Source organism: Melospiza melodia, chromosome 24, assembly GCF_035770615.1.
Source record: "Melospiza melodia melodia isolate bMelMel2 chromosome 24, bMelMel2.pri, whole genome shotgun sequence".
In the NCBI taxonomy this organism is placed as follows: domain Eukaryota; kingdom Metazoa; phylum Chordata; class Aves; order Passeriformes; family Passerellidae; genus Melospiza; species Melospiza melodia.
The window spans coordinates 4533484-4546667 of record NC_086217.1 but is presented as its reverse complement, the minus strand read 5'-3'; the positions used below and the strand labels follow the sequence as shown (position 1 = coordinate 4546667).

The window sequence follows — 13184 nt, the reverse complement described above, 5'->3', positions numbered from 1 at the left end:
TTTCTGTGATTATTTAGGTCTTTTCCTGGTATAATGAGAAGATAGATAATGAACTAAGACTGTTTTTCCTTTCCTTTCTCTAAAATCCTTTCTTCTGCTTCAATTAATTTAAATTTTTTTTAAAAAGCAATCTGGGTTGGTTTAGCACGTTATTTCTTCATCTTGCAAAATTTTCATAAGGCAACCAAGCAACCACCTTAAAAAGATACAGGTAAAATGTGTGAACAAGACTTTGTCAGAGAGAAAGAGCTTTTTCTCATCTCTGGAGTAAATTTTGCAGTATCAGAGCACCTCTAATTAGAGGAGCTAATCACACCAACATATTTGTGATTTAAATTAATTCATATTAGGCATTCGTTGTTAACAACTTGTTTGGGAGATTTGTTGCATCCATCTTCCCCACAAAAATATTCATTTTATTCACAAAAAGAGTACAAGCCATGTTGCAGCAGATTCAAAGCAAGTTAACATAATTGACATCCAAAATTCGTTACTTTGATATGTGCAAGCATTTAAGAGGAGCTCTTCTGCAGATTGGATCAGACTGAAATACTTGTTATCAAATTCCTGTCAAAAGAAACTGAGAGAAATAATCTTGCACAGAGCAGTTGGGATGGAAAGGAAATGCAAAGCCTTGACCAAAGCTTGAGTTCTTAACAAGTGTTGTGCCTTCCAGTTTATCGTCATACCCTGGTGAGCAAGCAGCTGCTCAAGAGCTTTTGGTTAATTTTTGGGTTAGTGGCTGTGTTTGAAGCTGTGACAGTGTTGAAAAGGCACAGCATCACTTTTCATTGGCTTGGGGACACAGGGGATTGTGTGTACAAATCCCAAATGATGTATTAGCCACGAGTAAAGCCTGTGAGAGGTAAGTTTCCTGACAAAGCTGTCAGTTATTTAGAGATGCCCAAGTTCTCTGCTAAAATATACATTGGTGGTGTTTATAACTGGCACCTAACAGTAAAGGTTGCTGTCTGGATTTGTTTCTTTGTTTCCAAGAAGGGTTGCAAACCTAAATACTGTATGAATCTTCTGTGTTGTGATGTGGGTGTGTATGTGATATCTCAGGGCAGGATGACATTTTACATTTTTTAATTGAATGCACTTTCATTGTGTTTCTCTGAAGAATGAGAATTGAGTCAAGATAAATGGTAAGAGTCTGCTAGGTACTCTTCTGGTTTTTTTCCAAATTTGCTTTTTTGACTTTACACATAAATTACTATATTTTCTCTTCTTATTTATTGCCTGCTTTTTATTTTTACTGGTACACTGAGGGCTACAAAACACTTCTCTTTCTAAAATGAAATTGTTCAGTTATTTTAATTGAGAATTTTTTCAGATTAAAAAAACCCAAACAAGTTAATAGGAGCATCGTAGTGAGGAAAATTGTAGCGTTGTAGTGAGGAAAATTGCTGTGTTATGTTAGAGAATGTGCTCTAAATTTTAGCAGAATGTAATGTTGTAACTAGTGATGTAAAACAGCGCTTTTAATAGAGGGCTTTTGCAGTGCTTGAACAGTGGACTCATTTTTAACCTTGGATCCTTTCAGATCTCAGCCACAGTGGATTGGGAGACCATTATGAGAATTCCCACTGGGGACAGCAGCCCGCTTTCAGGAGTGAAGGCAACTGCAGCTGGGATAAAGTGATAATAGACAGGACTGACAAGGAAGCGTGGCCTTCCATTACCGGAGCTGAGACTGAGTCTGCCTCAGAATGTACTACAGACACTGACTCTGCCTCCAACTGTGGCTCAGAGAACAGTAGCATGGCTACAGGGAGTGCCCAAGGCAACTTCACTGGACATACAAAGAAAACTAATGGCAATAATGGCGCCAACGGAGCACTCGTCCAAAGCACTTCTAACCAGAGTGCCCTTGGAGCTGGTGGAGCCAACGGCAACGGCAGCTCGGCCAGGGTGTGGGGGGTGGCTGCGGGCTCCAGCTCTGGCCTAGCTCACTGCTCTGCCAGTGGTGGGGATGGAAAGATGGACAACATGATGGGAGACAGTAGAAGTCAGAACTGCTGGGGTGCTTCCAACTCGAATGCTGGCATTAATCTTAACCTTAACCCTAATGCCAATCCAGCTGCCTGGCCTGTACTTGGACATGAAGGAACTGTGGGAGCAGGCAACCCTTCCAGTATTTGCAGTCCAGTCAGTGCCATAGGTCAGAACATGGGCAACCAGAATGGGAACCCAACAGGCACCTTAGGTGCTTGGGGAAACTTGCTGCCGCAAGAGAGCACAGAACCACAAACGTCCACTTCTCAGAATGTGTCTTTCAGCGTACAACCTCAGAACCTTAACACTGATGGACCAAATAACACTAACCCCATGAACTCTTCACCAAACCCTATCAATGCAATGCAGACAAACGGACTGCCGAACTGGGGGATGGCCGTGGGCATGGGGGCCATCATCCCGCCCCACCTGCAAGGCCTTCCTGGTGCTAACGGGACAGCGGTTTCTCAAGTCAGCGGGGGCAGTGGTGAAGGAATGGGCAGTTCAGTATGGGGGATGTCCCCAGGTAATCCTGCCGCAGGAAACAGCAATTCTGGGTTCAGTCAGGGGAATGGAGACACTGTGAACTCAGCATTAAGTGCTAAACAAAACGGATCCAGCAGCGCTGTGCAGAAGGAAGGAAACGGAGCGAACGCGTGGGACTCGGGGCCTCCCTCCGGCCCCGGGGTCCTGGCGTGGGGCAGGGGCGGTGGCGGGGTTGGCAGTGTGCATTCTGGAGCCTGGGGCCACCCCAACCGCAGCGCCAGCAACGGCGTCAACGGCGAGTGGGGCAAGCCCCCAAACCAGCATTCCAATAGCGACATCAATGGGAAAGGATCAACAGGGTGGGATAGCTCGAGTGTTACCAGTCCCAATCCTGCCATGCAGCAGGGCAATGAACAAATGAACTCTTGGGCCAAAGCTGCGGCGTCTGGCACCACGGCTAGTGAAGGAAGCAACGACAGCGGTGGGAGTCAAAATGAAGGCAGTACTGGGAGGGAGGGGGCTGGAGAGGGCAGGAGGAGAGACAAAGGGATGATAGACCAAGGGCAAGTTCAGTTGCCAAGAAATGACCTTGACCCCAGGGTCCTGTCCAATACGGGGTGGGGACAGACCCCTGTGAAGCAAAACACTGCCTGGGAATTTGAAGAGTCCCCAAGGTCTGAACGGAAGAATGACAATGGAACTGAGGCCTGGGGTTGTGCAGCTACTCAATCTTCAAACTCAGGGGGGAAGAACGATGGGTCCATCATGAACAGTACAAATACCTCTTCAGTATCTGGGTGGGTCAACTCTCCACCGGCAGCTGTTCCAACAAATACAGGTTGGGGAGACAATAACAACAAAGCACCAAATGGCCCAGGGGGGTGGGGAGAGTCAGCAAGCTCTACTACTGTTAATAATGCTGCTGCTGCCAAAAGCGGCCACACTTGGAGTGGGACCGCAAATCAGGAGGACAAATCACCTACCTGGGGTGAACCTCAGAAACCCAAATCTCAAAACTGGGGAGATGGACAGAAATCAAATCCAAGCTGGACTTCAGGAGGTGGAGACTGGACAGATTCATCATCTGTTCCTGGACACTTGGGTGATGGGAAGAAGAATGGATCTGGATGGGATTCTGACAATAGATCGGGGTCTGGCTGGAATGATTCCACAAAGTCTGGGACCAGTGGGTGGGGGAATGGCACAAACAGCAAGGCTAATACAGGTACAAGTTGGGGGGAATCTTTAAAGCCAGGCCCCCAACAAAATTGGGCTAATAAACCCCAGGACAACAATGTGAGTAACTGGGGAGGAGCTGCTTCTGTAAAACAGACGGGGTCAGGGTGGGTTGGTGGGCCAGTGCCAGCCAAACAAAAAGAGAACTGTGAGGCAACTGGCTGGGAAGAGCCATCTCCACCGTCCATTCGCCGCAAGATGGAAATCGATGATGGTACCTCAGCTTGGGGCGACCCAAATTACAACAACAACAAGACTGTAAACATGTGGGATAGAAATAATCCTATAATTCAGAGCAGTACCACAACCAACACCACCACCACTAGCACCATTATCAACACCAACATGGTTGAACCTCAGCCATCGCACCAGTCAAGTGCCCAGCCGAACCGGTCTCCGCTGCTTGGCCCAGGTATGGCAACAGTTTTGTGAAATATTTCTTAAAATAGGTTTAAGAGATGCTTTATACCAGTACCAGTTGCTGAATGCTGTCTGTCCTGTTGGTGTGTTGAGTAGAAATCCTGTGTTTATGTCCAGAATATGTTTGTTCCTTTTCTCTAAAGCTGTCTTGTCTTGAGGACAGAGTCCATGGAACCTGACACAAATTTCCATAATCTAAATGAATGTAAGAAAGGCTTGAAGCAATATTTAGTGATTAGCATGGTAGGTTTTAGGTTGTGGATCCATGTTCATTTTAACATCTCTTCCACAGTTATTTAACATCTTTTAATTCAGCCATTTGAGAGGCTGGGGGATTTTGGCAAACCTTTCTTCTGTTATTTTCTGCTGTCCCCACTGCGCAGGCTCAGTGTGTTTAGACAGTCTGCATCTGTTTCTTTTCTGCAAAACATCTCTTGGCAACAGATGTTTATTAACAATTGCATGAATTTAGGCTGCTGCTGTTTCTCTGTCCAGCTTGTTGTCTTTTGTGAAGAATGGTTCTCTTCTCAGGGGTCAGGCACAGGCAGCATCCTGGATTTTGTGTGGTTCTCAAAAAGCAGGACTGATTCAAGGTGTTATTTAGGGTTGCTGAAGTTAGGTTATCCTAACTTCAGCTGTGTTTCAAAGACAAGGATTTAGACATTTAGGAATTTTTCTAATCAAAGGCAAGGTGCTGTTGCAGACAAGCAGCAAGGAATAAAAATGGGAAAAATGCTTAAAAGAGAGATATTTAAATAAAAGTTACACTAGTAGCCCATATCTATATCATGACCACAGACCTCTCCAAAATAAATCTAATCATGCAGTACTCTTTTAAATTCTCCATCTGAGTTTTGTTTCCAGGTTTTTGTTTCATCATGGTCATGGCTAAGAACTGACTTTTTAGCCACGTTTTTCTCCAAGTGGGATTTGTTCTCTTGATTCCCATCCTTTTTCTCTTTGATGTTTTGGAATGTTTCAAATTTGCTTTAATGTCTGTATAAAAATAGTCTTAGGTTCCCCACTCTGGTCAAATATGTTAACAGTAGAGGGTACCTATTTAATGAAATAATGTGCTCCAGAAGGAGAAATCTTTAAATGGCTTTGTACTTGGTCAGCTCAACATATGTGACTGCCTCATGTAATCCATATTTAAAACTTTATCCATGAAACAACAATTCATATTCCTGAATTGTAATGGAAGTATCATGAAAGTGGATTTTTGTTTGTGTTGAGGTGAGGTTTTGTTTTTCATTAAGGTGATTTTTGGAGGATTACTTTGGTGCTTGTGAAACTGTTCATACACAGCAATGCATTGTTAATATTATTTAAATAATTAACACCTTATAGAGGAAAACTTAACGGTCCTGAGCCCTTCAGATTTTGAAAATGGAATTTAAAAGCTGGTGTTAATCTGCAGTGATTCCTTTGGAGCATGGACAGCAGCAAAGGAAGGTTTTCTTTGAAGCAATTTGTTTACATATTCAGAAAGCTGCCTATGAGCACATACCCAACCTGCTCAAGCTGCCCCCAACCAGGTTCAAGTGAGTGTTGGGCTTCTTGAAAAATGTGAGCTAGAAAGATTCTAAGATCTTTTAAGATAAGCAGATCATTGATCTTCTCCTTTATTTTTTTTTAATTTTCCAAGATAAGCAAAGCCAGCTCTCAGAATATATTTAAGTCAGCATGCAGGAAAAGTACAAAATAAGTAATAGTGAAGACAATTGAAGACAATTTAAAGTATGATTCTGACATTAAAATTTAGATCAGATTTTAGCAGGCATAAATTAAACCTTATACTTGGTATAGTACAGCATTTCTGGGTACAGTACAAGTATAAATGTATATTACCAACTCTTGGTATAGTACAAGTATAAAGGTCAAACATGGAAATATTTGGAAGGATTTTTTTGTCTAAATGGAAGCAAGGAGCAGTCCCTTGTGTCTTGAGCTCTGCTGTGTTTGCTTGTGGCTGTGCCAGAGAGGGAGCTGTGCTTATCTCCCACCCAGAGCAGCAATTCCAAGGGATGGATCCCAGGGGTTTCCCTTCAGACATTGGGCAGGAGCCCCCTTTTCCCAGGGCAGCTGCACAGCAGCATCCTCGTGCTCTGGGGGAAATGCACACGGACCTGAAACATCCACAGATCATCCAAAACATGGGAAGCAAGTAGTGAGTGTCTTGTCTCCCACGCAGACAGGGCCCTGCACTTTGGGTTTGTGCTGTTTAACTCTTTTTCCTACTCCAGTCCCCTCTCCACTTGGCTGTGCATTTGCAGCCTCTGCAGAGAATCCTGTCACCAGGAAACTTCTGCAATTCACAAGCAAAGTTCATCCAGCAGCAATTCTTTTCCATGCAAAGCATGATTGTGTTATTAGAGCCTGTGCTACAGTGCTCATCTAAAATCCTGCAACTCTTGAACTCTGTAGTTACCATGGGCATTTTGTCACCTGTGTGTCCTGACAAGCTCTGCCAGTCACTTTCAGGGAGTATAAATAATAAGGAATCATGGATTGCATTCCTGTATAAGTAGGGAGGAGTTGGCAGATGGAAGTTGTCACAGTCACACGTCCTGCAGGCAAAGAAGTGGATTTTAATTCTGCTGCACAGCCCTAGTTAGGAGTTCACAAAGGATTAACAGTTCCTTTTGGGATTGAAGTGAATGCTTTATTAGTTTGGAAATAGAGGCCAAGTTACAGTCTTGTTATTCAAGTTGTCACCCATCCCCAGAAGTTCTCCAGATCCTTTGAAGGCAGAACTTAAAAGCCATTGATGGGAAGCAGATGTTGGTAAACACTTGGTGAAAATAAGGAATGCTCTAAGGAGTTTCATTTTCCATTGGAAAAGAAGAGGGAAAAAAGAGGGAGAAAGAAATAGATAATGTGATAGATACAGTCTTTAGTGGTTATAGGAGCTTATTTTTAAGGTACTAGTGAATTACTTATAAAGAGGGGCAGAAAGCTGGTGAATTTGGTTTAGATTGGGGTTTAATCAGAATTACTTGTGCATAATTCTTCCTAACATTTCTAACTCATGCAGCTTTGATATGGGGGGAATAGGAAATAAGAAATGGCTTTGCAAACAGAATTTATTTAAAGAGATTTTTGGATCACAAACAGCATCAGATCCTCCCTCCAAGTGCTGAGGAGTGGGCTTGATGCTTTCCTGTTCATTACATCAGGAGAGCCTGGCAGGGTTCCAGCATCCTCCAGCTGAGGAAAGAAACAACAGAAGATAACACAGCCTTTCCTGTGGGGATTGTAGGTCACAAATTAAGGTCTTTGTGGTTACTAGAGAGTGAGGAGCTTAAGTTTTAAAAACCTGAACTGGGTCTAAGTTCTGAAAGCTCCAAACATCTCTGTTCCTTTTATAATCCTGTGCTGCTAAGTGGCAGCTCACATGGCAGTGTTTTTCTTACTTTGAACTTCCATCAGAATGGATTTGAAAGCAGCTCAGCTTTGGGCTCCTTTAGGGTGCTCATGTGAAAGCCTAAAACCCTCTGGTGGGTGCTCAGCCCATGAATAGCCAGGTTTTGGGGGGCAGCCAAGTGATGCTGAGAGAGCTGCCCTCGATTTTCACACAAGGGTGATGTCACTGCTGAAACCCAAATTAGAGCTTTCTGAATGCTCAGTGATGAACTGGAATCCCTTTCAGAAAATGAGAATTTGAAAGATTAAAGCTTGTAGATGGCTCTTAAATGTATATATATAAAACCCAGAATAATTAGTGTGTAATTAGGAAACAACCTCTTTTTTGCCTGATATCTTCTTTTTTATCTATATAAGGTTCTAAAATTTTGGTTTGCCTGTATTGTGCTCGTGTGCTTTGGTATTTATCACAGACCAACAACTTGAAAGAAAACAATTTCTGCCATCCAAATAGCTATAGGGTTATTTTGAGGGAAAACAACTGCATCCTGCCACAGCTTAGTTAACATTTCACTTTCCCTTGAGGATTTCCTGTTGGCTGTGGCCCAATGTTAATTATGTTTTTATTTCTATAAAACAAAGCTCTGCCAATGTGTCCATGTTTATTACTTACTGGGATCTTTTCATTTCTTGCAATTCTAACAATGTTTCAAAACTTCAGTACTAAAACCTCACTTTCTTGCCAAAGAAGCCCTTAAATGGAGCACATTCTGTTGTGAAACAACATTTGTGAAGATCTGGGTGGGTTTTGAGGAGCTTTTATCAGGACAGCCTAAATCTGTATCATTTTCATCGGAAAATAGGAAGTTTTCTCCAAGCAGAACTTTTGGAAATGTTTGGCCAGGTTCAGGTTTTTTCAGGTTTTTGCAGTGCACAGGTTATTTTTTCCAGCAGCCTTCAGGTTTTATTTACTAATTTCCTGCACTTAATTTTATCTGTTAAGATAGTTTGGAAAACTTTTTGTAGATTTATTTTGTTTGCTTTTATGTACTTGTACTATTTTCTGTTAGTAAAGGCTGGCTCTTCCATTATTTGTAATCCCATATTATTTCTTTCCCGCTCAGTGCATTTAAAAGCACTTAAAATAATTTGTACATGACACATCTGTGGCCTTTAGTTGAAGTTGAATTTCTAAGGGCGACAGAGGAACCAGGTTTTTTGAGGTTTTTACTCTATAACATAGCACACTTTGGCTTTTTAACGTATAAATTGTGTTTTAAGGATGATTTCCTAAATTGAATTAGGTAAAGTTTCTAGTAGAGGTTGCATGAAGCCAGGGGGATGTTAATACTCTGCGCTGTCCCTGTTTGCAGTCTGGGTGGTGTTGTGGAGATGTTTTGTTTAGTGTTTCATTTGCCTGCAGTTAATCTTTTGCAGCTGCCAATATGATTTAATACTCACAGTTGTCTGCCAGTTGCCTCCTGAGTAGTGAGGCAGAAACTCAAACAAAGCCTCCCTTAAATAAAGTTGCCTAGAAAATACAAGCAGGAACCTTGAAATTAGCATTTCAGGTGCAACACCAAGGAAGCTGTCATGTTAAGTACAGGTTCATTTAGGTACATCTGTGGATCTGCCAGTTTATCTTCTTTACACACCTTAAAATAACCAGAAATGTAAGGTACATTGCTGGAGCCTAAACCACGGCATTTTTGTTTCAAATGGAAATAGCTTGAATGAAACAGTGATATTTTGAGTTAATTCAGGAGCTCTCTTTAAATTCAGTGCCTCTTGCTGGTAGAGAAGGAGTTTTCTGAAGCTGCCACACACCAGTGCAGCCTTTGGCACTCGCTGTGCCATCTGCATTGGCATCAGTGTCTGAGAGAGCTGCTGTAAGGAATAGAGCCTAAGATAAATATATAATGCAGAAACATGGTATCAATGCACAGCTCTGGGCCCATCTATTTGATTGTTTTCTCTGCCCGGCAATGTTTGAGTTGTTATTGGCAATGGATGCTGCTGCAGCTTCTGGTGAGGGGAATTCTGTGGCATTCAGTGAGTTCTGCAAGGACTTGTTGCTCAGTGAACCATTATGTTTGGGTATTCCAGTGTATTTCAAGGTGCTGTTAGACACTCCCTTGCCATTGCCTACCTATTCTGGGTGTCAATTTGTACAAAAAATGTTACTCCTGCTTTTTGAAACCTTTCCAGAGTATTTTTACAGATGCCATTGTGGAGCGAAAAAAAGGAAATAATGCTGTGGCAAAGCAGTATCTGGTCATTCACTTCAAAAATACTCATCTTAATAGCATTCATCTCCAGTGAAAAGGGAACAAGTTCCTAATTTAGCAGCCTAATTACCAGTGGAATTTTTAAACAGACTGAATTCTACAATATTTGTGAAGATCTCAGCTGTCATGTAATGTGATGTAGGTTTTTTTACAACTGTAGAAAAATAGGTTAGTGTCAGGTATCTGTAAGATTTTTTTTTGCTTGCTTGTTGTTTTCTTGCTTGTTGTTCCTCTCTTTGTGCTGGTTTACAAAGTACCTTGAACTCCACCTGTGATCCGAGTCCTCTCTCCAGAAAATCTCTGGTAACAATGGCTGTAAATTCAGTTTACCCCTTTGCTGTGTTGGTCAGGTTGCTCTGTAGGCTCAGGAGCCCTGTGGCTGTTGCTGCAGGGCTGAAATCCTGTCAGATGGATTTAAGAGCATTACATTCAAGGCCAGCCAGACTAAAGCTGTTTCTTTGGAGTAGCTTACGTCTTCAGCGAGTTCATGTAATGCTCTGTAGGAAAACAGTGGCTTCTACCTGCCATTCCCTGTGCTTTGATTATGGATTCTCATTGCAGTGTTGATTAATTCCCCTTAAAATAATATTTATTATAATATAGAGGGTCAGTGATGAGGGAGAGGTAGGTAACCATGAGCTGTAATAATAGCTTTAAGGAATACATTCAGCACAGATAATCTTCACTCAGATTAGATACAATCAAACAGCATCTTACTGCCAGGGCATGAGAAAAGAAATTTTATAGTTTTTAAACAGTGAAAAGGAAATAAAAAAGGTTAAGATCTTTCAAGGAAGCAAGGCCCAAGTCAGACTGGGGTCTTGGTCTCTGGAACTTGGCCCTGGGCAGGTGGGAGCAGCTGCTCCTTGGGACCAGTGTGGTGCTCACTTGGCAGCCTGGTTGCTCCTGGTGCTATAGAAAAACCCTCTTTCTGTTGTGTTAACAACATTGCATTAGTATTGAATTAAGAAAAAAACTCCTCAAACCAAATTTAAGGGATTTTTTTAAACACACTTAACTACAATCACTGTATGTACTTACTGGTTCATGCTCTTTCCTGAGAAACTCATGAGCAAAATTTAAACTTTTTTTGTATTATTTGATGAAGAAACCTTACCTCTCATCACTGTTCTCCTTGCCTTGCTCCAGCAGGCTGGGGAGAGATGCCTGCTGTCCACACCAAGAGTGAAGCTTCCTGGGGAGAGCCTTCCTCCCCTTCTGCTGCAGTTGATAATGGCACTTCAGCCTGGGGGAAGCCCCCCAGCAGTGGGACCGGGTGGGGAGAGAATCCTGCCGAGCCTGCAGGGACCTATGGAAGAACAAATGCTCCAGCTGCTGCCCCAGCACTGTGCAAACCAGGTACACACAGGGCTGCCACTGTCCTGCCAGGGGAGGGGGTTTGCTTTGCCACTTCTGCTTTTCTCTGCATCTCAGTCACAGGAGTTTGCTTTGCCACTTGTGCTTTTCTCTGCATTTCAGTCACAGGGCCGCCTTCATTATTTCATTCTCAAAACTGTTAGCTGTCACAAGGCCACACTAATCCAAATACCCAGTTAATTCAAAAATATGAATATGGTGCATCCATCTGGAAATTTAAAGGAGAGTACTGTTGTCTGATTGAAAAGCAGGATGGCAGAGGTGCAGGAAACTGTGAAACTGCAGAAGAACATGACTAGGACTTAAACCCTCGGTGTCTAAAAGAAACCTATATTGGGATGAGAAGCAGTGGAGAACAGTCAAGATAGAATTGATTCTGGTAGGAAAAGCAACACCTGAGACCCACTAATGATAACAACCTCATGTTGGGTTAAACTGAGTGAGTGGGTGTTTTTTTCAGCCATTAAAACTGTTGCCAGGTTCAGGAACATCCTGAACTACTTCCTGCTTTGTGATTCCTAACTCGTGGTATTTACTAAAATCTCCTCCATCTCTGAATGTCCTGAGGGCCACTGTGATTGCTTTAGATTCTCCTCTTGGCTGTGCAGGTTGCCTAGAGATTCTCTCCTGCATAGTGAGACATAGTTAGAATTCCCAGAAAACATAAAAGAGGGAGTGAGAACTCTTAAGATGAGTAATCCCAGCTTTAAACAGAGTAAACAGAAAAAAACAGACTGAGGTGACACAACCTCGTCACTGAATGTGAAGTGTTCCTGCAGCCCACAAGCTCCTTTCAGATTCTTCATTCTTCAAGATGGGAATGAGTGTCTGAGCATTAATGACTTGGAAATCTGGTTTGTTCATGGAAAAATGTGGTAGGTAAAATGGTGAGATTTATTGAAAGCAAAATAGCACTTAACAAATGTGTGCTCATACTTTGCTTCCTTGTTCCTGGGAGAGTGGAGTGGCTATGACCACAGATCTTACTGGTTCTGGGAAAAGCAGGACTTGGAAGTTGCTGGATGTTTTCTTCTCTTAAAAAACTTCCCTTTTTTGTTGCTAGCTTCAAAGAAGACATTCTAAGCTATGTGATGAACTTCTTTGTCTCTTGAAAATGGTCACATTAGTACACTGGATATGGCACAAAAGACTGTTTCTGTGAAATTTGCAGGAAACTGAATAATATTTTTCTTCTCCCACTTTCCTTCCAGCTTCAAAATCTATGCAAGAAGGCTGGGGCAGTGGTGGGGATGATGTGAATCTCAGTACTAGTCAGTGGGAAGATGAAGAAGGAGATATGTGGAATAATACTGCTTCACAAGAGAGCAGCTCCTCCTGTAATTCCTGGGGGAATGCCCCGAAGAAAGGACTTCAAAAGGTAAGACAAAAATAAAGACACTCTCTTGCAAGAGTGGAATTAGTGTAACATTTGTGGAATAAGTTGTTGTTTAATTTGCTCGTGCATTACACCTGAAATTAAAGCTCTGACACCTGAACATAAGCACAGCTTGCCACTACAGTGGTTCAAGTACAGCCTACCTTGTTTCCAGGGGAAAATGGGAGATCTCTGAATTTAGGCATATCAGATGCTTCGGGAGTTTTGTTGTTGTTGCCTTTGTTTTCTCTAAGTTTTATAAACTTCCATGTATTCTAAAGAAATTATAATGTATTAACAGAAAGAGAAGAAGGTGTTAAGGGGGCTTTCAGACACTTCCCATGGTGGTGGAAAAGCAAACATTGTGATGGAGCTGTTTAACACAAAATGCTGTTTTCTATTTGTGAGGACAGTGTGTGTGTGTGTGAGAAGAAAGTGAACTTGTGTTAATGCTGCACTCAACCGAGAACGTAGACAATTGTGTGAGGAAATTTTCCATTGCACAGCCTTTATTTCAGGACAAGGCCAGGCTGTAACTTAAAGGAATTGGGAATGCATTTAGCCACTTTGTTTGTTAATCCATTAGCCAACAGTTAGGCCGGTGATTTGATCAAGTATGGTTGTTTCTTGTACTGTCC

The 13184-nt window shown here is 42.3% G+C and overlaps 1 protein-coding gene across 15 annotated transcripts in view; it reads left to right on the top strand.

The window, feature by feature from the left end:
* TNRC6C (trinucleotide repeat containing adaptor 6C) overlaps nucleotides 1-13184 on the top strand; it is a 59407-nt gene that overhangs the window by 17270 nt on the left and 28953 nt on the right. For 14 of the 15 annotated variants that reach the window (XM_063175702.1, XM_063175700.1, XM_063175701.1 and 11 more), the window contains exons 2-4: nucleotides 1547-4132; nucleotides 10944-11153; nucleotides 12383-12549. In XM_063175702.1, coding sequence (XP_063031772.1) covers nucleotides 1765-4132; nucleotides 10944-11153; nucleotides 12383-12549 — 2745 coding nt within the window. In that variant the 5' untranslated portion in view covers nucleotides 1547-1764. The remainder of the gene's footprint in view (nucleotides 1-1546; nucleotides 4133-10943; nucleotides 11154-12382; nucleotides 12550-13184) is intronic. The other variant, XM_063175687.1, reaches the window with a different exon arrangement.